The following is a 24,967-nucleotide window of genomic DNA, read 5'->3' on the forward strand; positions in this document are numbered from 1 at the left end:
CCCACGTATGTTTTACCACCCTAGGTCAAAAGGCCAAGAAGACAAGTTCTCCTGATTTCAGAGTGTTAGTATATTTTATACACTGCCTATACATTTAACACATGTGCCTCGCTACTATTTAGTTATTTATAATTTTTTTTTAACCACAGGAGAATAAACCTTGCTATTTACAATATATAACAGGCAAGTAATATATCCACATTAACATAAATACAATTTGTTTTTTGTGGTGGTTTTTTTTTGATTTTTTTTTTGATTTTTTTTTAAATACTTACAGAAAGCATCCAGGCTTCAGTGCGTGAATTATAATACACAGAAGAGCTCTTTCACTCAGTAGTTCATTCACTCTTTGCCACTTTCTTCTAGTCAAGCTTTGACAGCCTGCCTTATTGCCCACCCACCTCTCTCTCCCCCCGCTGCCAAACACACCAAGCGCCCCTATCCCCAGCCGACCCAGGCATTTCTCTGCAATGATATCTATGCCAACACCACCCTCTCTTCTGCATCTAGGGACTCATTCTCCTCTCACACCAGTGCAATGCAGAGTTACTCCAGCGAGGTCAACGGAGACAGAGACACCAGTGAAAAGAAGGAAAATGAGGCCCATGGTTTAAATATAACAATAATAAAAATAATAATTAATAATAATAAAAATAATAATGCACATATATTGCAGCCCATTCTTTAATTAAGAACAAGTATTTTAAAAAAAAAAGAATGGAGCCAGAAATAGTAACTCAGACCCAAAAATCCTCCTGTTCTGAGCAGGTTTGGATCTGGCCTTACTTTGGAGGGGAAGAGCTATTCTAGCACACACACAGAAATGTAACAGTGAGTTTGCACATACGTGAGAGAGAGAGAGAGAGACAGAGACAGAGGGAGAAAGAGAATTTAACATAATACCACATTGAAACCATAAGAAGGTCCTTCTGAAGGGCTTTACAATAAATAAATGTTCGTTCAATATTTATATATATGTGTGTCAGCGTGTGTGTATATATACACACACATGGACACACTGAACAATAGGTTTCTAGTCAGTTTATTTTTCAAACCATTAGATAAACTGCTCGTGGGTGACTTTCAAAGCGGTGCATCTCCCAGGAGCTGCGAGACCTTCCTGCAAACTTTCTGCGTCAAATGCACCAACGTGCATTTGCTGTGGTGGAAGGGACAAACGCCGCGTGTGGATTCCTCCTGCTCCAGCACTACCCCAACCTCCCGAATTGTACAGCAAATAAGCAAACATCAAAAAAGAAACAGTATGCTTCACTTTGCAAGACCATAGTGCTACTAACAGTAACATCCCATCCTGCCCCATGCCTCCACCTCAAGACTTGATGCCAACGAGCCAGGTTGTACTGCAAGTATTTGTTACTAAGAAAAAAAAAAAAATATTTTCTCCTCCCAGTAGATGCACATGAACAGCTTAAATATTAGTGGCTACTATTTGGGGGGCGGGGGGGTGGGGGGGGAGCAGAAATTAAAAAGAAAGAAAGAAAAGAAAAAAAACCTGAAAAATAATGGTCCATCTTGGGAAACTGCTCTCTTTTTGCTTGGCTAACATCTACTACTGCTTGAAAAACTCCAGGCAGATTTCTTCTTTTGAGTACCAGATTAATGGCTTCTATCAAATTGGTGGAAATTGCTACTACTGGACAATAAAAAATTGCTACCAAAAGTAAAATAAAATGCCCTCTGCTCTCCAGTGTTTCCTTAGAAAGCTTCGTTGAGGCATTCACCAGCTGCTTCCAATCCACTTCTATATGACTGAAGAATATTGCCGCATCAAATCCTGGATTGTAAGTATCCTCTTCAAAGGAAAAAAGAAATGCTAAAGGTTGTCATCTATTTCACAGTGTCAGAGTGATCTACCACTGCAGTCCATTTCTGGCTTCTCTGGCCACTTGATAGTTTGTCTCTGCATCAATTGGTTGTTCCGAATCCAAGAGTTGGTTAAAATTTAGCAGTTGTATTTTTAAAATACAGTTCGTAATCTAGTGGTTAAAAAAAAAAATATTTTAAGGTCATAGGGTTTACATACAGCTTGTGTCATGTACCACTGCCATAGTTTAGAGTAAATGGAATGATGACCTAATAAAATCAAAGTCAACTCCTCCAGAAGTCTTCTCCACTCCAAAACGGCTGCTATACAATGCGAGGCAGCACCACATTCCAAGATGCACTCCAGTTTCTCTTGTCCTACTCAGAAATGCACGTCCAAATTCAGCTGGCATAAGACTAAAAAGTTCCAGTTCAGATTTCTGAAGCAGTTACCACAGGGTGAATCCGATCAACAAGAGGTGGGAAGAGGAGAGAAAAATAAATCATGCACAAAACGAAAATAAAACAAAAGTATCTAGTGGTTTTTTTAAAAAAAAATAATTAAGACGGTGATAGTGCTAAAGAAACCGCATTTGATGAAATTGTTTTAAAAAAAACCATGTGATTGGACTGAAGGGGACAGGCACATCTGGTTTTCTACTGGCTTCCCAACCTCTTTCTTGGATATGTTTCTGTCTGCAACACGGTAGACCCAATGTTTTTTGAGCTGTATTTGGTGATCAATGGATGTGGATACGGAGCTGTGGTTAAAGAGCTCGCCCTGCCAGGGGGCTCTGTCAGAGCCTGGTGGGCTCGACGTGCAGAAGCCCCAGCAGAGGAACGAACCATCAGGGCCGTTCCTGCTTTCCCTGCATGCCTCTCTCCAGTTGTAGAAAGGGACATAAATGACCGCTTCCCACACCGTTGCATTGAAAGCAGAAAGATCTTCCTTTTGCATCTGCTTATCTCTCTAAGCAGCTGGGTAAGCTTCAGGAACAAAGGAGCACAGGTTATTTATGCCAAAGAGAATATATCAGGCCAGGAGTTCATGGAGGATTGGCGAAACGATCAAGGTGTTCCAAGGAAACGATCCATCAAACTGCGTAGACGACTAAGGTGAAGGTCAACTGGTGTCTAACCCCAGTGTGACAGGCACTTATTTCCACATGGTTGGACCTCATTAAAATCCAGTCTACAGGAAAAAAAAAAACAAAACAAAAACAAAACAGCAACACAGCTGGGTCACCTGTACCCTACAAAGTGCTTATGTCTCAACATAGCTTTCAGATCCCAGAAGGTCAATCAAACCCTGTTTGTCTCCATATGCAGTTCTCATAGATCGCCACTGCCCGTCACCGAGGGTTGCCATCAAGCAGAAGACGCGTCAGTCTTTGCAGGTGTAAACCTCTTCTCTCTGGGTGCACTGCTTGCATTCCACATAGCAGCACCAGCGGACCTGGCACTGGCACGGACGGGTGACCACCCGGCTCTGCGTGTTGTGCCCTCGCCCGCAGCAGATGCTGTCACAGTTCTTGTCTTTGTAACATTTCCTTCCCGAAGTCCCAGGTGAGTATCTACTCATCATACAGAAGCTTGGGGAATCGTCAATGTAGACAAGATCCGTAGTCCTTGGGATTTGATCACTGTGACCAGGGTTGGACTTCTTGGGTGGGGAGATGTCTCCTTCCCCCGTGGCCTCATTGGTAGTGCTGCCCACCTTGAGCGATGTCTCGTACTTCTGCTTCAGCTGCTTCCCTATTTCATGGAATGGAGAGAGCTGCCTCCAGCACGTTCGGACAGTACAGGATCCAGATACGCCGTGGCATTTACAGGTTGTCTCCACTCCAGCTTTGATGACCTGCAGACACACACAGCCCCAGAAGAAAATCAGTTACGGGGGAAAAAATCAAGACACAGAGGAAAAAAAAAACCCAACAACCACCAACATTTGCTATAAGACACTTCTGGAACACAAAGTTGATGACAATAGAACAACCCTCTGTTAGAAGAGGACAGAAAACCTGTACTACAGGAAATGCTTGTTTTAGAAGAGTCCCATTTCCCAGGAATATGACATTTACCTGCCAGAATATTGCTTTATTGGCTAGTTAATGATACTAGTAAGGTATACAACAGCTGTCCAGTACTGGCACTTATCTACGTAGATAGAGGTATGACGCAACTAAGAGATTAATACGTATTTTAAGACCTATTTATCTATTTTAACAAGGAGATACGTAACAAAAGTGGAAGAAGTTGGTTTAGGGGAGAGAAGAGGGAGAATGCTGCTGTGGCACACACAGGTGGGGTGTCCACGAGTGTGGACAATAGGAAACTTCCCCATACCACAACTCACGCTGCTCCCCATTAGCAGTGCAGGCTCAGTGGAAACACAGTTAAGCTGTGCTGTTCCACCAGTAGTGACTAGGCATAGCATCCCACCCGGTCCACTTTGTGACTGAGGAAAAACCTTCATGGAGCTGAAATAAATATCTAAGCCCTCAAGAACAGCAGCCTGAATCACCATCACCAAAACCAGCAGCTCAAAACAACCTCCAGGTAGCTTCCATCTCTCCAACCTCTGTTCAAGATCCTACTCCAGAGTGTGGCAGCATGTTCAGAAAGACCTGCCATTTTTTTCTGCTAGCAGCGAAGAAGCTGGCATGTGCTTTTAAAAACAGAGTGCCATTGCTTGCTGGCCAAACATACGTTTAACGAACCATGTTTGCATGCAGGGTGAAGCCCAAGGCTCCCTCCACCTCCTCTGCCCTCCCTTTCTCTGAAAAATTAAGATGTGAAGAAACAGGAAACAGACCCTTGTGTGAAGGGCTCAGTCATTCCAGGTGCTTTCACGCAGCCTCCAGGATTTACTCTGCCCGTGGCACCAGCTGTAGGCAGCCTGGAAGGCTGGTTTCTCACACAGAAGGTGTCAGGGGGAAAAAAACATGAAATGTGGGTCAATGCTGCAGTGAGAAGAGTCCATCCCAGTGGGTTCGGCACCCAGCCCATCAGGCAGTGACCCCTGGGGACCGCAGCAGGGCTGGTGGCTGCAGGGAGGACTAGGGGAGCAGTCTCCCATTTTTAACCAGAGAGATGATGTGGGGCAGTCACTCTGCAGGGAGATAGAGCGACCTGAAATTACCAGTTCTGGCCATAGGAACAGACACCCTGCACTAAAGGCTGAACTATCTGCCCCATCTGGAACAAAGAGGAGCTACACCATGTCAAGCTGAGGAACCTCAACTGCTGCCTTGATGCTTCAGCAGCACCTCAGGGTGAGGAGGGTCTGAGATTTGACCAGGCAAGAGTGTGGAGCAACGCCACAATCACACAGGCATTCAGGGGCTGCGGTGCCCAAACATTGCCTACACAAGACACCGTCCAGGGAAGAACAGGCTGAAAGGTTCAAGGCCCAGGCTCGCATAACTTCCATAATGTACTGGTAGAACCTTCTATAATGTGTTTTCAACTGGGATGGAAATGTGTATTTTGTTCTATGTATAAAAAAAAAGCAGAGCACTTATGACCAAGGTCTTCAAACTCCATGTGGAAAACAAAGGGAAGGCATTTAAACCCTTGGAAACTAAAGTGGATTCTGTTCCCTCCACATCAGGACTCTTATGTTAAACTTCTTGCCTGCTTATGCCTCTGGACTACAATTATTGAGGGCAAGGCTTGGTTTCAAATCCTTTCTGAATTACTTAATATTGTTTTTTATTTTAATATTCAAACACTTGCAGTGGGTGCTGTAATGAGAAATACGACTCATCACACATGTCTGTAAAGGAGGGAAATAACTTCCTTCCAGATATCAGAAAGTAAATGTGCATGTTTAATTTATTCCCAAAGCAAAAGAAAGTCAGTCTCCATATAGCAAAATGTCCAGGTTTTGCCTGGGAATAGCGTGCATGGGAATAGCTCTCTTCAGACCACCACAAAGTGTAAATACAGGAGGAAAATCAGAGCCAGTGGAATGAGAGTGTTCCCATACGAGACGGAGGGAATGGAAAGGCAAGGTTATTTTCAACAGAAAAAGCAGGATGGGAAGGAGCAGCAGGATCAGAAAGGGAAGAGAAGAAAGCAAAGAGAGCGCCAAGGGTTATTCATCCTGGGGAGAGACAAAGGTGGTAACAGCCACCCTGGGTGCTGTAAAGGACCCCATACACATAAACTGGCTGATGTTAAACAAAGGATCCCATCCTTTTCAATCAGGCTGCAATAAAGATGCTTCATGGCACAAAAGCGTATCCATCATCTCCTTATAAATGTCATCTGAATGTTCTCTCCCACCTTCTCCAGAGACAGATTTACACCTGGGACTCCTCCAGGGGCAACATGAGAGCAGATATGTTATTTGGACAGTCACAGATAACCTACATTTTGTCCACGGATTATAAACAGATTTTTATATTTCTAATTCTCTCTCCCCACCCCTTTCCCAAAAATAGGTTACATTTTGATTTCACATGGGTAAAGTATAACCACTCCCTAAAATAGCAAGTTAGAACAGAGTTTGGTTTATAGAGCTGCCTCCTGTCAAGGTACTACTGAAAGCACCCTTCCTTTGGGCATCTATGGGATCTAAAAAAGAAAAAAAATATCTCCCCCCTCCGCCCATTATGGCATCTGCCTACACTATGGCCTCCTGACAGCAGCAGACTGGCTCCAGTCCATGTCCTGACCATCCGGTTCTTAATTATTTGGCTGCATGAGTCCTGCTGAGCACCATGTGCAAATGTGCAATAGGTCATGGACTCAGAATTGGGGTCTGGCCCAATCCTGATATTACAGAGACATTTTTAGAAAGACCCTATGCATAATACGGCCTTCAGCAAAGCCTGGCCAATGGTCACACTTCATTCCTGCGACAGCCAAGACCTTTTCAAATGCAATCCAATAATACACAGTAGCATTCAAACAAGTGACGGGTTACAGAGAGAGATGTGTTACTGCTTATAGTACTCAGCTGGGCCGGCTTGGTTAGGGGCTGTCACGCTTTGCATGCCAAAGTGTCTAGCCAACTCTGCAAGAAATCCCACAATGTTAGACAAGAGCATACAGAACACGTTTCAACACCAAGAAAAAAAAAAAAAGGAAGGAAAAAACCAACCCTCACCCATACTGTCCCTTATGTAAATTCACATTTCACTGGCTGTCCAGAAGTGAGAGATGAGTTCATGTGAAACAAAGCTCCTACACCTGATTTCACGCCCAGACCATCAGCAAACTGGATGAAATTGCTGAGATACTTGCAGAAGGGCTGCACACTGCAGTCATTCATCAGTTCAGGCTTTTCTCAAGCCTTCCACCTCCCCCAGCCCATTTGTGTCTGCTCCACCTGGAAAAAGGAGACAATCACCATTGTACAAGAGATGGGAAAGCAAGTAACCAACAGGAGCTGGCTCAGCTGGTGGGCACACTGCGGGAAAGGAACCTGGAGATGGAGCTGCTGTTGTTAGGAGCCACCTCTCCCGAGCTCAGCGGCAGAGCAGACGTTGCAAGTGCAATATATCCAAGGCATCCACATGAGGCTGGTAGATATGGCACAAAACGTGTTGGAAATCCAGATCCTGACAGAGCAGCAGCTAGCAGATGGCAGCAGATCTTCAGTCAGGAATAGGCACAGGGGTTTAGGCACTTGAATCACACCAGCCGGCCAGCGCTGACCTCACCGAAGCAGGCATTTGAGTTTGAATGCCTGTGTTTGAGAAACAACTCCAAATTCCCATCTGAGTGGAGCCAAAGTAGGCAGAGGATCCTGCAGTGAAGCAGACATCTGCATGTGCCCCACTGAACAGCTCTCCAGGCTCCACCAGCTGTGCTGACCACATCTCTACCAACAGGAGCCTGGGGACCAAGCTCAGATGGAGGCACGACAGTTTAGGTATCCGAACCTGTGAGCAGAATCCCACACCCTGGGATGAATTTAGGTGTCTAAATATCAGCATCCAGCATTATCTGAGCTACTATGAAACCTTGCTCTTCATCACCAGCTGCTCCTCCAGGAGCATAAAGGTCTCTTAAAGGGTACTAATGCATATATTTAGGCCAATTAACCCTGTTCTCCTTGTCTGAGCTTTAATGGTAATGAACAAAGCCCCTAATGAATGCCAGTCTGTTGCTTTTTTTTTCCTCGCCCACTTCTAGCTACTCGTTAAGCAGTAGGTAGGACAGCTTAGATGTCGTGTGCTGGTGAACCAAAGCATAAAAGGTTTCCATTGTATCCATTCTCATGAATGCACCAGTTCTTGAAATCCAGCACACGGATTTTCATACGGCCACCGTGCAAGCGTGGTGCATCCCAACCGCTTCATAAACCTTCTCCTTGAAGGACCGAGAAGGGCTCGAGAATGTTATGAGGCAGTTATAGTGAAAATCCTAGAAAACTTTCTTTGCCAGCCAGCCTCCCCAGCTGCTGTCAGTCACGATGCAGCTACTCAAGGCGATGCATGATGGAGAACTGCTGCCTACAGGCCCCCTAACCACCCATGGGCTAAAATGAATCTTGGCAAAGCCCTTCTGTTTCCCCTCTCGTTCCCCTGCTTCCACAAAGACCTTCCTCCTCTTGTTGCAGGCTCCTGTCAGAGACACTTAAATCCACCCATTCCTGCAGGAAGCACTGCAAGCCTTCGCCAAGTCAGCAGGTTGCTCAGAGCAGTGTTGGCAAAACCGTTCCTGGCTGGGCTCTGGGACAAAGGGGTAAATGTCTAGATCATGCTTCCAAACCTGGAGGGATTTCCAGGGTAGAGCAACTTCACTGTTATTACCAAAAAGTCTAGGGTACACAAGGCAGAATAAGATTTTTAATACAAGTTTATCATTTCCAGAGCCACAGGTAGCACCTGCTTTCTTTCCAAGGCACATCAGTTCAAAGCCTGATCCGCCTCCAGAGACATGCACCTCTTTTGAGCACATGTGGCATCACCACTTATTCATCTACACCAAGGTAAGTGGCCACATGCATGCTTCTATACATCACAGATGGGAAACAAACTGTACCAGCTTAAATCCAAAGCACGAAACATGTCATACTCCCTACGGCCTAAGTGCTGTAGATACCACACCTTGGCAGAGTTGTAGTAACTCAGGAGAAGACACCACAAGTGTGCATTTCAGTCCTTATTATATGCTGTGGAGAGCATCTACTGTGAAAGCAAAGTTGAGCAAAGACAGCTAGTGCTTCAGGGACAGCATCACACATTGAAATTGCATCCTCCCACTCTCCTTTGGACAAGCCCCGAGTCTGGCAGTCTCAAAAAGGAGAGCAGTTTGGGAGGAAAACAAAGCTCTTTGAGCAAATTAGTTTAACTTAGGAACACTAACTCCCATCGTTCTCATCGTGAGAATACCAAATACTGACAAAGGCACAACAGGGAAAACAATTATGATAGAGCAAGACTGAATAGTCTTTATTGGTGTTTGCTGTTAAGAAGAAATTAGATAGCACTGCAAGACCGCCTGCCCAAATGGCTTTACAAGAGCCATAGGGAAAAGGGATCACAGCAGAGCATTGCTATGCAACATGTAATCCTCCCTCACAACAATGGTTTGCTACGAAGCTCAGACTAAGTGCCCCCGTAATGATCAGTCTCAGACATGCTGCAACACACAATTTCTCAGTGTTTTAGCTGAAACGCTGAGGACAGATTCCCATTCATTCCCAGCTGGGTCACGGGGCTCCGGCGGTGGTTTTCAGACAACTCTTGTCTGGGCAGCAGCAGTGCGAAGCGGACACGCAGCCGTGGGAATTCCTCGGTTATAGCTCTGCTGTCGTCATGGCTGGTCTGCGGCTCCCAGGCTTCAAACCATTCGCTATGGTTTGCGGGAGAGGAGGGAGCAAACGACCCTCCTTAGGCTCAGCTCATCCAGGAAAAAGCCTGCCTGCATTCTGCCTTACTTCAGAAGGGGCTTTGGGATGCTGCTTTACAAATCGCATCTCTTCCATCCTCAAGATATGCTTCCTCCTTCAATTTAAATAGGCTTAGTTATTCTCTCAGCTCAAATATTAATGTTAGTTTGGACAGCAGCCACAGTCTCCATTCCTTCAGAGCACCCAAACAACTAGAAGACCAGACTTGTCCCTTAACACTGGCCATTGGTCAAATTATAAGTTTCACAGGTTATTAGAAGTTTTCTTTTCCTTTTCTTCCCTTTTTCCTTCATCTTGTTAAAAAAAAATCCTTTCTTTTGAGCCTGTTCTGAAACTTTTTTCAGAGCAGTTTTAGCCTTTCCACTAGTCTTCCTTCTTTAAAAATATGAACACTCACAGTTTAATGAAATATGTGTTAAAATACAAATGCTTAAACATAGAATAACACAACCCAACATTAGACTGAGAACTTTAAAAGTATTTTTCCCTTTCAGTATTCCTAGTATGCTTCACGTGCTAAGAAAGCTCCACATAAACAATGAACTGCAGTTACTTATGGGACACAGCAAGCAGGTTTTTTTCGAGAGCATTGATTTCCAGCCCTTAGAAAGGCTTTGGCTGAGCCCACCTCAGCCTGAAAGGAGCAGAAAATCCAGAGAGCATGCCTGTGCATTCCTACCTGTCACAACCTGGAGCAATCATTACTAGTGGTGGTCCTGCAAACTGATCTGTACGTACAAAGTCAAGAGCTAGTCTCGGAGAGGCTGCTCTTTGCTAGGTTTCAGTTGTACCTCAGTAGAAGTGTGATGCTTGTTTTCTTGCTGCAAACACACCCCTAAAGGGTGCATTATGTCTCCTTTTGGGTTTTCCACACACCAGCTCTATTAGTAAGTTCATATGGATTTTTCTCATAGAAAAGAACAATTACTACACTTTGAGGGTGCAGAAAAACAGAGGGATTAGCATTTAAACTTGCCTGTTTGACTATAGAGTTTGACCGGAATCATGTTTGCTAGTAGGAACCATATGAGACTGGATGGGCAGTGCTTGTAAACACTGTCTCTGCAACAGGAGACCAGGGTGCAAGTCTCTGCTTTGCTACGCCTGTGTGTGACCTTTAGTAAGTCACTTAATCTTTCTGGGTCTCAATTTCCCCTCTATAAAATGGAGATACAGAAATGAGGAGGGTGGTATGCTCTGATAACATGTTATGTGATAGCTCATGAAGTTCCTCAGACAGATGATAGCTGGGCAAACATCTACCTGATATGGAGAGTCTGTCTCCAGCGCAGGAGGCACGCTCAGCCCTCGAGACAGATCCCTGCCAGCGCTGCCTAAGGGAAAAAGCCATTCCTTGCATGGACTTCCAAAACAAGCAAGTCATCAGCAAGGAAAAGTCCATGCACCTCCCACTATCCTCTCCAGAGCGTCCCACGCTGTTTCAGAGATGCAGGCATAACATTTCTCAGGATGGGTCTGGACTTGAATCCGACAGCAACAAGGGTGACAAGGCTCCTTCAGAAACATGCACGTAATCTGTGCAGACCAAAACGTATGGATTGGTAACGTGCAAAAACACTTTAGGAAGCTTCACAAAGGGAACCAGTTTCCAAGGGGGTATTGTCTAAAGACAGACCTTTGGGGTGGGGGGGAGAAATTTTCTTCTTCTCCATTTCTGCTTCCCCATAGTTTTGCATGAAGCACTCTTGGCTCTCAAGGGCCCTGACTTCAGGGTCCTGAAGGCAAAGGCTTGCTTGTGTCCCTCCTTCTGGAAGGATAAAGGGAAAAAGAAATGGGAATGTGACAGATTTTTTTTTTTCCTTGGGTAACAGCAGCCCCCTTTAATAGTGCCTCTTGGATCTGTAAGACATGCTTGACCAGACATACCTCTGGAAGAGGTCAGCACTCCTGGGATTAAGAAACTTAGCAACGCTCCAGAGAGGGAGTTGGAAAGTCATGTTTAATGATACTTTGCTGAGAAACTGGGCAAATTTAATTAAAACATCACTTACTCAAGCCCAGTGGAACTAATTGAGTGCTCTAATATTCCGACTTTTCATTAATGGGTTACAAAAGAGGGCTGCACTTGTGTGTACAAGGGGGGGAAAAAGGGGGGAGGATATAGAGAAGAGAGCTTTAGCAGGGCTGTCTGTGCTTCATTTAATATAACCAGGAAACTTCATTGCTGGCAACAGAGCTTTAATACAGTTGACTTCTATCACCACCACCACCCCCCATCCCCTTGACGCATACACACATCTCCCCACCACCACACACCCTCTCCACCCAAGACCCCTCTGAAAGAATAGCTGAATGAGCTGGAGTAGATTTGGCAAAGGAAGGGAAATTGCTTTTTTAATAAGTGGTCTATTCAGAGCTCCTACTTTTCAATAAAGAGAAGGCTAGAGAAGTCCTGGTCTAATTACCTCATCCTCACACTAGACAAGCTCGCCCTTTCATTAGCGATTGAGGTCATATCATATAACTTTGCGAGCCATCACAGGCACAACATGTACAGTGATTATTTCATTGGTGGCAGCAACATTACAGTCGGCCCATCAAGGCTGTAAAAACCAGAAGTAAAATAATAATTAAATGAGAACGTCTACCAAGAGACACTAAAACTAGGTGGGATAGGATAATGTCACCCTCACAGAAATACACAGATTGTTTGCTAGTGTGACACCATGGAGAAACTGCCGTGTTGACCAGAAGGGTGTAGGGTTGGTTGCCAAATTGGTCAATTAAGCACAGGTCCTTTTTTTTTTTTGCTGGGTCTCAGGGGGCTATTAATACATTTTGTCATGGTTGGTAGTAATTAGACGGGAAGGATTCTATCTTAAGAATCACAAGGAGACCACCAAGCTTGTGCTCTATCTTTAACAGGTATTCCTCCACTCCCTCAGCGAACACACACGTACATCCATACGCATGCTGTAAGTACACCCACACTGCAGCAAGCTCCCGTAGCAAAACAAAGTCTTTGTCCATCCTCAGCCCAGTCCAGAGCAGTCTGTAGTGCAGCAAAGGTTTCAGTTTGTATGGCTTCACAAAAGACATAAAATCTGCGGTTTGTTGGAGGAAAAAAGCAGTGGGTGCTGAGCAGGAATTTAGGCTTCAGCCTCCTGCTCCATCGCTGGTTTGCTGCACAGCCTTGGGAAAGGCATTCAAGTTTGCATCTCAGCTCCTGCTTGAAATGGCCATAATCATCTTTCTGGAAACTCACAATGACATTTAATACATTAGAGGCTATAAGAGCATCCTAGTTATATAATGAGCACTCCAGCCCAAAATTGTTCGGTTCCAAAATGGCATAAATCAATGCCATCCGCACTCCTATGCTGCCTGTGATTCACACCATATATGTATTGAGTTATTGTTCAAATAACCAAACTAGGTTAGTTCAAAGTGGTTTCAGACTGTCATAGCCACTAGGTTAGCATCTCCTGCTACTCAATGGTTGGAAATTCTATATGGCAGCAGTTAGCTGACGGGCAGCTTCTTTGGAGCAACTGAGTAGAGGAAATGTGCCGAGTATTGTATTCAACTCACTGTCTTCATGAAGGAAGATACCAGTAAATTCAGCAAGGGAACCTAGCACTGCCTGCTGAGCAGCTCTCGTCCTCCACCAATGCTGCACTTGCAGTGGGGTCAGGAGGAAGCAAGCATGAACCTGGTATTAATCTACACCCAAGTGTAAGCAATGCCAGGGACAATCCATCAACCACACCAAGAAGGTCAGTGCTCAGGCTCCCCCCAATCAGTTTCAAGATACTGAAATCTGAAGCAAGCGCTGCAAGTTTTGACCTTGCAACTACGAAGCCAGCCTGGGTCCTCATCTCTGACTTGAACACCTCTGATCATCACCTTAACACCACCATATTGCACCAGTGGTTTAGGTCCACATATCCTGTCTATAAAGACATATATCCTCGTGATCTTGAGCCATCATCCTCCAAAAACGCTTCCTTCCCAATGCGTAGTTTGCTTGTTCTCTGCCCAACTTTATGGTGGTGGTGTGAATCTGGCGGACTTCTTTGGCTTGCCTTTCAACCACGCTATGATACAATATTCTAGGAGCATGAACAGAAATCATTCCAACCACTGCTGCAAATAGGCAAGGAAAGCCATCAGACAGCATTATCAACTCGACAGACACAGCGTGGGTGGACAAAAATAGGAACACCAGATCACTGACCTGCAGCAGAGGTCTCCGACTTGGATGGCCATGAGGGCTCTGTGTCTGGACAACCGTCACAACTGTTACTCAGCTGTTTAGCTGCAGATACTACACTAGTGCTTAGAAACCACTGCCAATGACCAGAGCCTGATGGTGCCAAGTGAAGTGGAGGCAGAGGACTCAAGAGAGTCCCCGACATCTCCCCTTCCCCTAGGAACTAACTCACAGTGGCATCAGGACAAGAAAGGACTGGAAGAAAGGTGAGATTCACTTTCTCCAGCTCATCCTTGGAGTTAGTTTAGCTCAAAGTCACATAGTATAGAGCAGAGATGACAAATAAGACACCTAACCTAAATCCAAGACTGGGTCTCAGCCATATGGGCATCCTGACCGCAGCTATTGGGGTAGAGAGCACTGGGAGTTAAGTCAAATCCCTTGGGCAAGGTTTTTTTCAGCCCCACCACTGTTGGAAGGGAGATATTCATGGAGTTACAAGAACACATCAACATCACCTAAAGCCACAACCTTGTAGGTTTTGATGAGACAGTATTATCTGGGTCTGGAAAGGGAGGAGAACTGTGACACCTCACAGAAATCTCCAGCATGAAATCACAGCCTCCATGGACCACCTTCTCCATTTTAAGTCCCATCTGCTACACAGCCAATTCCAAAGAGTCGGGACAGGCCCTTGGGAACAACAAACCACAAGGATTAAAACAAATTTCATCACCCTGCAAAGCCCGTTTCACACGTCAAAGAGCTGCCACAGGAGTTCAGAGGTACTGAGCCTTTTAATCCAGAGGCAGAAAAGCTGTCAGCCAAAGCCAGACACCCAGCTAAATCCAGGATATTTCTAATCCTGATCTCAGCGCTGTCTAGGAGCATCTGGTGGTGGTGAGTGGGGGGAGACTTTTTGCTGGCCAGCACTCACTGGTGGCATTCTCCGATGCCCCAACTCCATCGTGAGGAATGACATTTTATGCATACACACAGGAACAACTGAGCTGGGGTGGCGATTCCTAGAATGCACAACTGGCTGGGCTGCATTTGCCTGGGAAACTGGAGACCCAGGTCTCCCATCCCAGCCCCAACCCTCCCATCCAATCACACGGACAATAACAAGGCTCAAAGGCTATTTATAGCTTTACAGTATGTCCCCCTTCGAGGTTGGTGCAATGGAACACTGATCCTAGGCACCTGTGCTGGCCAATCTGAGGGATTTTCATATTTGAGCAACTCTAGGCTAGGTAGAGCCAAGCAGGTTACAGGAGAAGGTGGCAAGCCTCTTTCTTCCCCCTCTCTCGCTGGGATGACCTGGCAATCGCAGACGCTTTGTCCTTCACATCAGTCCTGCAGGGAGGCTCCCAGGAACGCAGGTAAAGGCTGGTGGGAAGAACATGGTGTAGGCGCAGAAAGACCCCCAGCAGAGAGGATAAGAATGGGTAAAGAAAGAAAAAAAGAAAAATAAAAAGGGACTCTACACCCAAGCACTATCAGCTGCCAACCCAGCAGCTCGAGGTGACATGGAAAGCTTCTGCCAGAAAACAAGGCTGAAGGGACTTTTAGGACTGAGGTCAGTCAGAGTAGTATCTCCAATCCTGGTTCCCTGCCAGGTGTTTGTCCAGCCAGTTTTAAAGAAACCTGGCTATGGAAAAGCTAGACTGTCCATGCTCCACAAGCTACTGCAAGAAAAGGATCCCTCAATCTCTGCTAAGGGAGCATAAATCCTTCCTCCTTTTCCTTGTCCTACCTACCTCACGGAAGCCTGAAGAACCTGTCTTTCCATCCCTTTGTAGTGTAAGGCACTCTCCTCCCTGCAGGAGCAATCTTTGTCCCCACCTCATGTCTTCTAGACCTGGACCTTTCCTCCCTTCCATGTTTTCTAGACCTTGTCCTGTTTCTTTCCCATGGATCTCTCCCCAACAGTTTTGCACAACTCTTGAAGCACAGTGACAAAACCAGGGCACAAACCCATAACTGAGACTTCACCCCCCCAGCAGAAGGACCACTTCAGGCATTTTGCATCCAACACACTTGTTTCCACAACCCAAGCGCAGCACCTTACTGCCCCCACAGCAGCGTGAACCCCCACCCCAAGCAGTCCGCAACGCACCTTCATGCCCACGAGGTTGTTGTGGAAGTCCACCCTGGCTCGCAGGTCCTTGTTGGGCTTCCTCCCCAGGAACTCTTTGACAAACTTGTTGCTGTATTTCAGGTTGTCACCGCAGCCGCCCCACTGCCAAGCCTCCCGGTTCTCCAGGTCAGGGGCCTCGTCGCAGGTGCAACGCTCCATCCGCCCCGCGCTGCATGCCTTGGCCATGGCATGCGTCAGCCCCGCGGAGGAGATGGCGTACAAGAAGGCTGTCTCCTTAAAACCTGCCAGAGAGAGGAGGAGGTGGCTTTAACTGCAGATAAAGCAAGGGTTAAAGAAAGGAAAAAAACTGAGGAAATTGAGGTAAACCCCAATCTGAGAAAAGTTTGAGTGATGTCAAGCATGCCGAGCTCTACACGCACCACTGGTAGTGGAGAGGACACAATGGAGGGCAAGGAATGATGGAAGAAGGTGGCACAAGGCAGGATTAAAGAAAGGAAATCAAATCTGGCCAGCTTGGTGGCCATCACTCTGCAAGCAGACTCTGCCTGAAAATAGAAAGAGAGCAGGAGTTGGACAGGCCACGGAGGTACCATCACCACGGTACAGCAGTACTGCTACCAAGGGGACACCAAACAGCAGGAACCCACCACAGACTCCCAGTCCGATGGTTGAGGTAGAAACCATGAGCACGCCTTGTTCTTCCTGAAAAAGAAACCACTGGGTCCTACCCCAGTCCAACAACACTGTGAACGGAAGGCACCCAAGGGCCATGAGCACAGTAGCCATCCTGTCACCCCACTCAAACGCCCCAAAAAGTGGTTTGTGCCTCAAACCTGTCACCCACAACCCTTTCTTACACCTCTGCGCTCACCTGCATGGATGCAACAGCATCTGCTCCCCCCACAGTAGGTAAACTAAGGCCCAGAAAGAGCCAAGATCTTGATCCAAATGATAAAAGGTAGAAATAAAAACCAAACATGCCAGTATTTATAGCTCCTCATTCTCCAGCTATGGAAGCCATAAACGACTGCATATTTGAGATGCAATTCCAGAACAGCTTTGGATCCGACTCAAGAAATCCCCCGCTCAAAAATAACACAAGTGGACGGTGACAGTAGTGGATATATCTGTAAGCTGGTGTGTCAACCAAGGACATGCAGAGACACTGCCAGGTCATTTTTGGAACTGTTCCTTGGGAGGTTCATGGTAGTCCAAGCAAGCTCATGGGGCACTATCCTGGCCCATCCCCAGAGCCTGCCTTCCCAAAGCACTCCCAGGGTCCATGATGCTGAATTTCAGAAGATGACTGACTAAAATCCAGTCCAAGAGACTGAGGTTTAGTCCTCCCCAAGGGAGCTGGCTCAAGCCAGATTGTGGTAGGAATTGCCCGACCATTCTGCTGCTCACCTGGAAAACAGTAGGAACCTCTCCCTCACTGGAAGGAAAGTTAAAATAAAAGAAGGCTCAACTCTACACTCACTGAGGACACTATAAAGAGTGGTCTGGGCTGAGAAACCAAATTTGGTGGGTTTCCCCTCTTTGTTTTCTCCCTGAAGTTAGACCATGTCCTCTAGCACCCCTGAAACATCTTCAGCATTGCAAACTCTCATTGGGAGCGGTGGGAGAATTCTTAATTCACACAACAAACCCTCATGAGCATGCAGACCACCAAACTCCTCTAGGCAGAGGGTGCCTTCTGAGCAGCTTTCATCTTTTGTAGGCTAGTTCAGCTTTTCCTACGTTACACCCTAGGTCAGACTGCTCCCACGCCTGCCCGAGGGATGCCACTGCTGGAGACAGATGCTCCCAAGCCTCTGTGCTCCCAGGCTGTAGAACTGGCCTGTTTCCACCGCTACTACTCATGCTACAAAATGGAGAGGTACCAGCATGCTAACAAAGTCTTTGATGGAACAGGGCGTGTAAACCCTCCTCAGAGTCTGAGGCACCACGATTAGTGGCAAACAGCCTAGATGTGGTCAGGTGTAGTAGATAGCCCAGATCTACCACCTCCTTGAAGGCCTCCTGGTTTGAAGCACTGAATCCAGAGTGGTTGTGAAATCCCAGCAGAAAGTCAGTGCTGTGCAACCACAATGCACACCAGGTTTGACAGAACGCCAGGAGGAATTGTTCACTTGCCAGGTTCTCCCTCTCCATCAATCTCCCCATCAGCTTCAGTTCTACTCCTCCCGTTTTTCACCACTGTAAGCTTCACAAATTCCTGGTGCCCATCAGCACGGGTATCATCTCGCCCACAGGCAGCTTCCAAGCAAGTCCATGTGACATTTGGCTCTGGCCAGAGTTAAAGCCATCTCCACCATGTACTATTTGATTGCACCAAGATATTTTGTAACAAGATAATGAGCTTTAAATCAATGCAGGCATTCTAACCCCCAGTGCATTGACAGACTGCCGTCCGCGGCTATCCAGTTTCAGCCATTTCCAAAATTGTTTGCGAGTATCCAAAGAGGATAACAAGTCCCTCAAACAATCCCCCGTTATTTTAGGAAACGGGCTGTATCAGCCCAAGTTGCAAACCAGCAGCCAGGCTGTTCTGGTGACCAAGTGTAAAAACCGAGAGAGAAATTTTTTCTGAAGTGAAATGTGGAGGGTTTTGCCACCCACCCCCCTTTTTTCTTTCCTTTCTCCATAACTGCAGTGGTCCTGGAGGAGAGGAAGAAAGCCCACACTGACATATGTGAATAGCTGTGTCTTGGTGGGTGATACATGTGTCCTCCTGCCCTGGGGTATCACTTGCCGCAATGCTGAACCAGGAACCAGCAGCTCTCAGAGAGGAGGAGAAAGATTTACAGGGCAGTGTGTTATGCTGCAGGAACAACCTCTGAAGGATTTACAGCATTGGTGGAGGGTAGAGATGTTGCAGGGGCATAAAACATGGAAGAATGAGACAGCAGGCAGAGCCTTGCAACCCTCAGAGCTGCCATTTATTACACGGGGTCCTGACAAGGCGGAGGCGGGGGCTGGGAGAGGGGATGTTCTCAATGGTGTTTTAAGGCAGCTCAGCTTCGAGCTGCTTCAAAATACCCCTTGCTAAGGGGGCAAGGAACATCTGAAGGAACAAGCTGTGGCCTCCAGGTGTCAGCATGAGAAAGTGCTTGGCTCTCCCAAGGCACCACTAACCCAGGGACTCCTCTGGCATGCGGGGATATTTTTAAATGTCTTGCAGCTCTGGCTGGACCTCTTGGGTTTCATAAGGACTTTCCTTGTTTCCACCGCAGTCAGTGACAGTGCATTAGTTAAGCCCTAGCGCTTCTGAATTACACCTCTGCTAATTAGCGAGGGAGAGTGCCTTGCAAACCTCTGCTCTTGTCTTTGAGCACATCAGACCCTGGGTTTCTAGGTCCAGCTCCATCGCTGAGTGTGGGACTTTCTGGAAGTCAGTAAAGCCCTCGGGACCCATGCAAGCGATCTGTAAAATAGTCCTGGCTGCACTGTTAGCTGCAGTGCAGAAATCAGAACTGGATTTTACTGGAAGGGTGCAGGAAACTGGATTATATGACGTAACACAAAGGAAGGAGAAAAAAATACCACCTGTTACTCCAACACTTTCTCAGCTTCTGGTCATCTCCACCTGAGCTGCTGGGAAGGGGTGTGGGAATTGCCCACCACTGGCAGCCAGGGAGCTTTGCCCTGACTACAGCAGTAATGACACACACGTTCACATTTTGCCCTGCACGACAATAGGGGTCCGCTTGCCCCCACTGACAGGGCAGCACAGAACAGTCCATTTTGCCTTATTTCCCTAAACAAGGAGTTTTCTCAACTTCCTTCCTTAATAATTTTCTGGTCCAATTTATTATTCTATAATAAATAAGACCAGAAAAAAAAAAAAAGAAGAAAAAAAAAAGAGGGGAGAGCTTTGGGAACTAACAGCTTTGGGAACTTCAGCACCTTCCCCTCCAGCTAGAGCTCATCTTCCAGCAGAAGTGAGGCACAAATGTAGCTGCTGGCTGCAGACACGCACAAACACCTCCAGCCTCCACAGAGATGAGCTGTGGCCAGCAGTGGGAAGCAGACAGGGGTTGCTTCGCTAGTTACAAGCACCGAAGCTGCCACCATATAGCACGCCCTTTGCCTGCTGCACACCATCACAGGTGAGCCGAGCCTAGCTTCACGTTTAACTTCTGCAAGCTCTTTGTGGACCTCTGGGGAGGAGGTGACCCACTGCTGACAAAGGCTGTGCCAGGATGACCACCCTGCACGATGCCAGGGAAGCCGATGGCTGACGGGGATGCCAGCACCCCCAACCAGGACCCCCACCCTGCTCACCTCTCTTTAGCAAGCTGGCCCGGTAGCGACCCTCCAGGGTGCAGTTCCAGCGCTCGAAGCGAAACTGGTACTGGCATTCCAGCGCGCTCATGCTGATCGCCTCCATCAGGGTCTCGGCCACGCCGGGGTCCCGCCGGCACATCCTGCGCTGCTTCTTCTCCAGCTTCAGGCGGTCACAGACTTTGTAGTGGGCTTTGACGGCAGCTTCCTCCATTTCTGAGGTCAGAGGGAGGATGGTCAGGGGTTCGTTCCCTGTCAGCCTGCAGAGGAACAGAGGGGCACAGCATGAGGAAAGAGTGACACAGCAGTAGACGTGGGGCCGTGGTGGGACCAGGCTCTCCCCAGCTGAGCACCCACGGGGACTTGCTGATGTCTGGGCAAGGAGCGGTTTTGTAGTGCAGCTCTCTGCAGCATGTGTGCAAGAGGAGAAGGGTAAGAAGCAATATTTGGATTTATGTTCTTCATAGTTCCCATAGAGCTTGTTTGTACCTAAGATCTTGGCAATTTCCACCACAGGACTCCGCTGAAAATTGAAATTGGAAAGGAATAATTGAAGGTACCTAACGGTGTGAGCTTGGGAAACTAGTAAAAATAGAAGAGCCCTACAGTCACTCTCCTGTGCACAAACCAAAAAAAGTCCTTTTAGCATATCAAGCAGAGCCAGAACTGGCTTGGGAAGGGATGGAGAATTATCTGTCCCACCAGACCCCAAGAGACGCACCAAGACAGCACATACACAGCCACCCTGCCCTCAGCAGAAGAGATCCTGACATAAAACCTAGCAAGCCACTGCCTGAGGCTCAAGAGCAGGATACACTTTCCAGGAGACACGCCAACAGCTTTTACAAGGCAGAATGAGCTCAAAACCTAAAAAAAATGACCTGAAGACATTCGTGTCCCACTCACTGCCTTCTCCCCTCCCCTGCCTTCTCCAGGCACAAGTCCTTGACTTGTACAATGCAACAAAGAAGCCAGCGTACTGTTCCCGGTGTCAAGTGACGAACTGCTGGAAGAGGACCAGGCTGGCATCAGCCCCAGGGAGCAGAGAGGCTGCAGGAACATCTGCAGGGCTCATGAGCGGTTTGTTGGCCAGGCTGCCCGCACCCCACTGTCCTGGCTCTGCCCTTTTCCGGCTAGGTGCCAGTCCACGCAGTCAATGGGAATCACTATGCAGGGCTTCGAAGGACCTGAAGACGAGTTTCCCCAGCCAAAAAGGAAGAATTGCATAAAGCCAGAATTGAAAAACACGCTGGAACGCTGCAGTCCTGCAGAGGCGAGCGCAGGGATGGGTCGCAGGCTCAGGCGTCTCCATTGCTGAAGGACCAGTGGGGGGAACAAGGTGACAGGCATAGGAGGGGAGCACACACCTTTGCTGAATGCAGATTCACCCTGGAAACCCTTTAAACCCCTACCTGTCCTGCAGAGGCAGTGATTTGTTTCCTTTTTTAATGAAGATTTCTCTCTAATGAGCGGGGTGCATCCTGCCAGGAGCCCAGTCCCCAAGGTCAAGCAGCTAGGATGCTTTAACTCCCAAACCTCCCTGCACAATGGGTACAGAAGCCTGACCTGAGCCACAGCCAACGACAACCAGCACAGTTCCAATCATTACTGATAACTTGGCAAGGTGATTTCACGTTTAGATGTCTAAAGAAGGGAGGAAAAAAACCCCACCCAGCTGGGTTTGGAGCCTGGATTTTTTAGAAGAGATGGGCAAAGAAATGTTCTCCTTCGGTTACCTTCAGAAGTATTAGCATTTCCAGGAAAAAAAAAAACCTCAATGGTAAACATGAAGAGACAGTGATTTGTGGGAAACATGGAAAACTGGTGTAAACCAGTGTAAATGTCCAAAAATTTTGGGGTTTCCTCAAATTCTGCTCCCCAAAAGTGATAAAAACACCCAAAAGGCCAAACAGCAAGCTCCATCTGAAGCACTGACAAATGTTAACCCTTATGGTTTTGCTCTGTCTCGACCGGGACAGGGTATGGACTTGGTTTTGACTGTTCCCCAAGGAGACAGGACATCCTCCAGCCCTGGTGCCTCATTAACTGAAGCTCTGAGAAGGCTTGTTCATCAGAAAGGTGGCTTGGTCTAAGCCTCGCCGTAGTAGAGACCTGTAACAGTCTCCAGGACATTCACTCCTGCCCTTCCTCAATATTTCTGCTCCAAAAGTTCACTCCTGCAAGCTTTCACAGCTGGTGTAAGAAGTCCTCAGCTGGCAAAGGTGACTGACTCATAAAAGCATTTTCTACAGCTCCCCCTCCCCAGTTTACCTTTCCAGCTGAGCAGGTACTGTTAAGCTAAACGTCCTGGAAAACAAACTCCAAGTATCATGTAGCAGATGACCATCACAGCAAGGAGGGACACCGGAACTGATCCTACAGACAAGATTTCTGCAGAGCAATTGGTGACTTTGAACCCCTTCCCCACCCTCCCCCTTAGCTGCTTGGCTTTGAGATATGTTGAAGTATGGCTTCCCGTGGGACAGCCTTGCAGAACTTGCTGATAGCACAGCCCAATGGCATCTCTCTCCAATAAAGTCACCTAAATAAAAATAAAAACAAAACAGAGCTGGGGATAGGGAGAAGGTAGAAAATAGGATCTGTGGTGCTGCACAGTGCCAGAGGAGAAGCCTCCAGCAGCCACTTACAACTAGTGGATGGAGAGTCCTGGGAAACAACAGAAAACTGAAGCATTAAACGAACTATGTCTGCAATGTCCATTTTCACTGCTCTGTGCAAAAGCCTTAGGTAGGAGCTCACCAGCTCTGGTATGTGGGACACATGGGTAACAGCCACAGTGAGCCGAGAAAGCTGGGCAGCATGCAGCCACCCACTTCACCCCTTCCCGAGAAAACAACCCAAAGACAAGACACCAACAAGATGTCCCACAGAGACAGTAGAACACCACTTTTTTCCACCTCCCACTTCCTGACCCAGCTCTGACCAGTCCTCCTTCATTAAAGAAAAGGGGCCATGAACATCCAAACTGGTGAAAAACAAGCAACACAACACGCATGCTGAACAGAGACCCATCCATCACCACCTGGCTTGTTGCTCGGACTGATTTCACGGGTTTTCAAGCTGGTCTGAATCAGAGCAAAGCAAATGGATTGGGGAAAGCATCTCCAGAACAAAACAAGGAGTAATTTTAGGGGAAAGGGGCTTTTCCTAGCCAACAAGTAATGCAGCTCTTCCAGGTGAAGACTTCCACGAGCAAAACCAGCACACGTTCACACACACACATTTCCAACCCCCCAGCACTGGACGTGTGCCCATTTCAGCAGGGGAGAAGACCAAAGAAGCAGCCCCAGCTCTGCACACGTGTTCCAGCAGCCCTGGGAAGACGGGCAAGATGGCACTTCTCAGAGTGTGGCATCAATAATAAACAAGTGCAGGCAGAGCCGGGGGGAGCCAGTGCCCCACCTGACACACTGCCTGGGAGCTGCCGCTGCATGGAACCTTTATAATCCTATAAAGCTCTTTTATGCAACCTAGGCTGAGTGAGGTCCCGTAAGGCAATGGTGTCAGTCGGATGCTTTCTCAGCTCCTCACAAAGGCCAAGCTGTTCCTTCCAAGGAAATTTTTCAGGAAGGGGGGGGTGGGGGGGTGTTGTGTTGGTTGTTTTTTTTTTACTTTTATACACACCCAATCCACAACTGTTACAATTAAACTGCCAGCCAGCCCTCTGTGCAATTGTGTTCTAGTGGATCAACGGAGCCAAGTGTGAGATGAAGGTGTGTTTGTCAACTAGGAACCTGGAGAGAGACCAAACAGCTCATTGCACACAACCCAGGAAGCTTTAACTCTGGCTCCTATGACAGCAGTATGTATCTACAAAGTCAAAAGACTGTTTCAGACTGTGACCTAATCTTCTGTGCACCTTGCCTGACTCGTGCTCCGAGTGGCACACTTGCACTGTCCAGACCTCAGGAAGGACCTGCTTGTCCAGTGCCATACCCACTTAGCTGAGAGGAACCTTTGCAACATCGCTTGCACTATTCTCCCTCCAGTTTTGCCACTAGTTTGATGCCAGGAAAGGTTTATTATCACCAGATATAAGACCTGTCCAATTTGCGCATGCACCACTGGTGCCATTCGGCTGCCTCGGTTGTGAACTTCATGTCAAACATGGCTTATTGCTTTGCTGTCCTGGAGCTCAGGCTCCAATCACCCAGGCTTGGGAGAGGTCCCAGGCACAGCCCCTGCCGCTGCACAACCCACAGACAGCCGCACAGCCAGGTTTTATCTGTAGCACCACGGAATTACTGACCTTCCAGAGAGGCAATCCAAGGTGGGTCCTGCTTCCAGCTCAGCTCTGAAGTCAAGAGCTTTTATTGTCTCGTCAGCTCACACTTGCATCAGTGTCCCTGTGTTTTCCCTTGTTTAACCGGGGATTTTCCTGATGAGAATTTGAAGGGGTCAAGACAGAAGTAAGGCGCCTGCATAGACCTGTCAGTGCATTCTCGCTTGACATGCTGAAGAGTTTTCTTTGCAAGTGCCACCAGAGATGTCAGCCAAGGTGAGCTGCTTCCCTGCAAGGAAACGCCTCTGCATACCCGTCTGGAATGACAGGCCTGCTGAAATATTGCATTCCTACCCTAGTGCTTCCTTCTCTGTTGGGAGATTTCTTTGGTACATCTGTACAATGGCCCAATTGATTTTATTTTCACTTTTTACATGACCGTTTTTTCCTGCAGTATTCTACTCTTCC

At 47.3% G+C, this 24,967-nt stretch overlaps 1 protein-coding gene across 1 annotated transcript in view; it reads right to left on the reverse strand.

The window, feature by feature from the left end:
* Nucleotides 1–670: 670 nt before the first annotated feature.
* Nucleotides 671–24,967, reverse strand: part of WNT9A (Wnt family member 9A) — a 56,440-nt gene continuing 32,143 nt past the window's right edge. The window contains exons 2-4 of the mRNA XM_037386210.1: nt 20,257–20,516; nt 15,988–16,250; nt 671–3,682 (exon numbers count right to left, since the gene is read on the reverse strand). Of these exons, the coding sequence (XP_037242107.1) occupies nt 3,209–3,682; nt 15,988–16,250; nt 20,257–20,516 (997 nt within the window). The 3' untranslated portion in view covers nt 671–3,208. The remainder of the gene's footprint in view (nt 3,683–15,987; nt 16,251–20,256; nt 20,517–24,967) is intronic.

Source organism: Falco rusticolus, chromosome 4 (genome assembly GCF_015220075.1).
Source record: "Falco rusticolus isolate bFalRus1 chromosome 4, bFalRus1.pri, whole genome shotgun sequence".
Classification (NCBI taxonomy): Eukaryota; Metazoa; Chordata; class Aves; order Falconiformes; family Falconidae; genus Falco; species Falco rusticolus.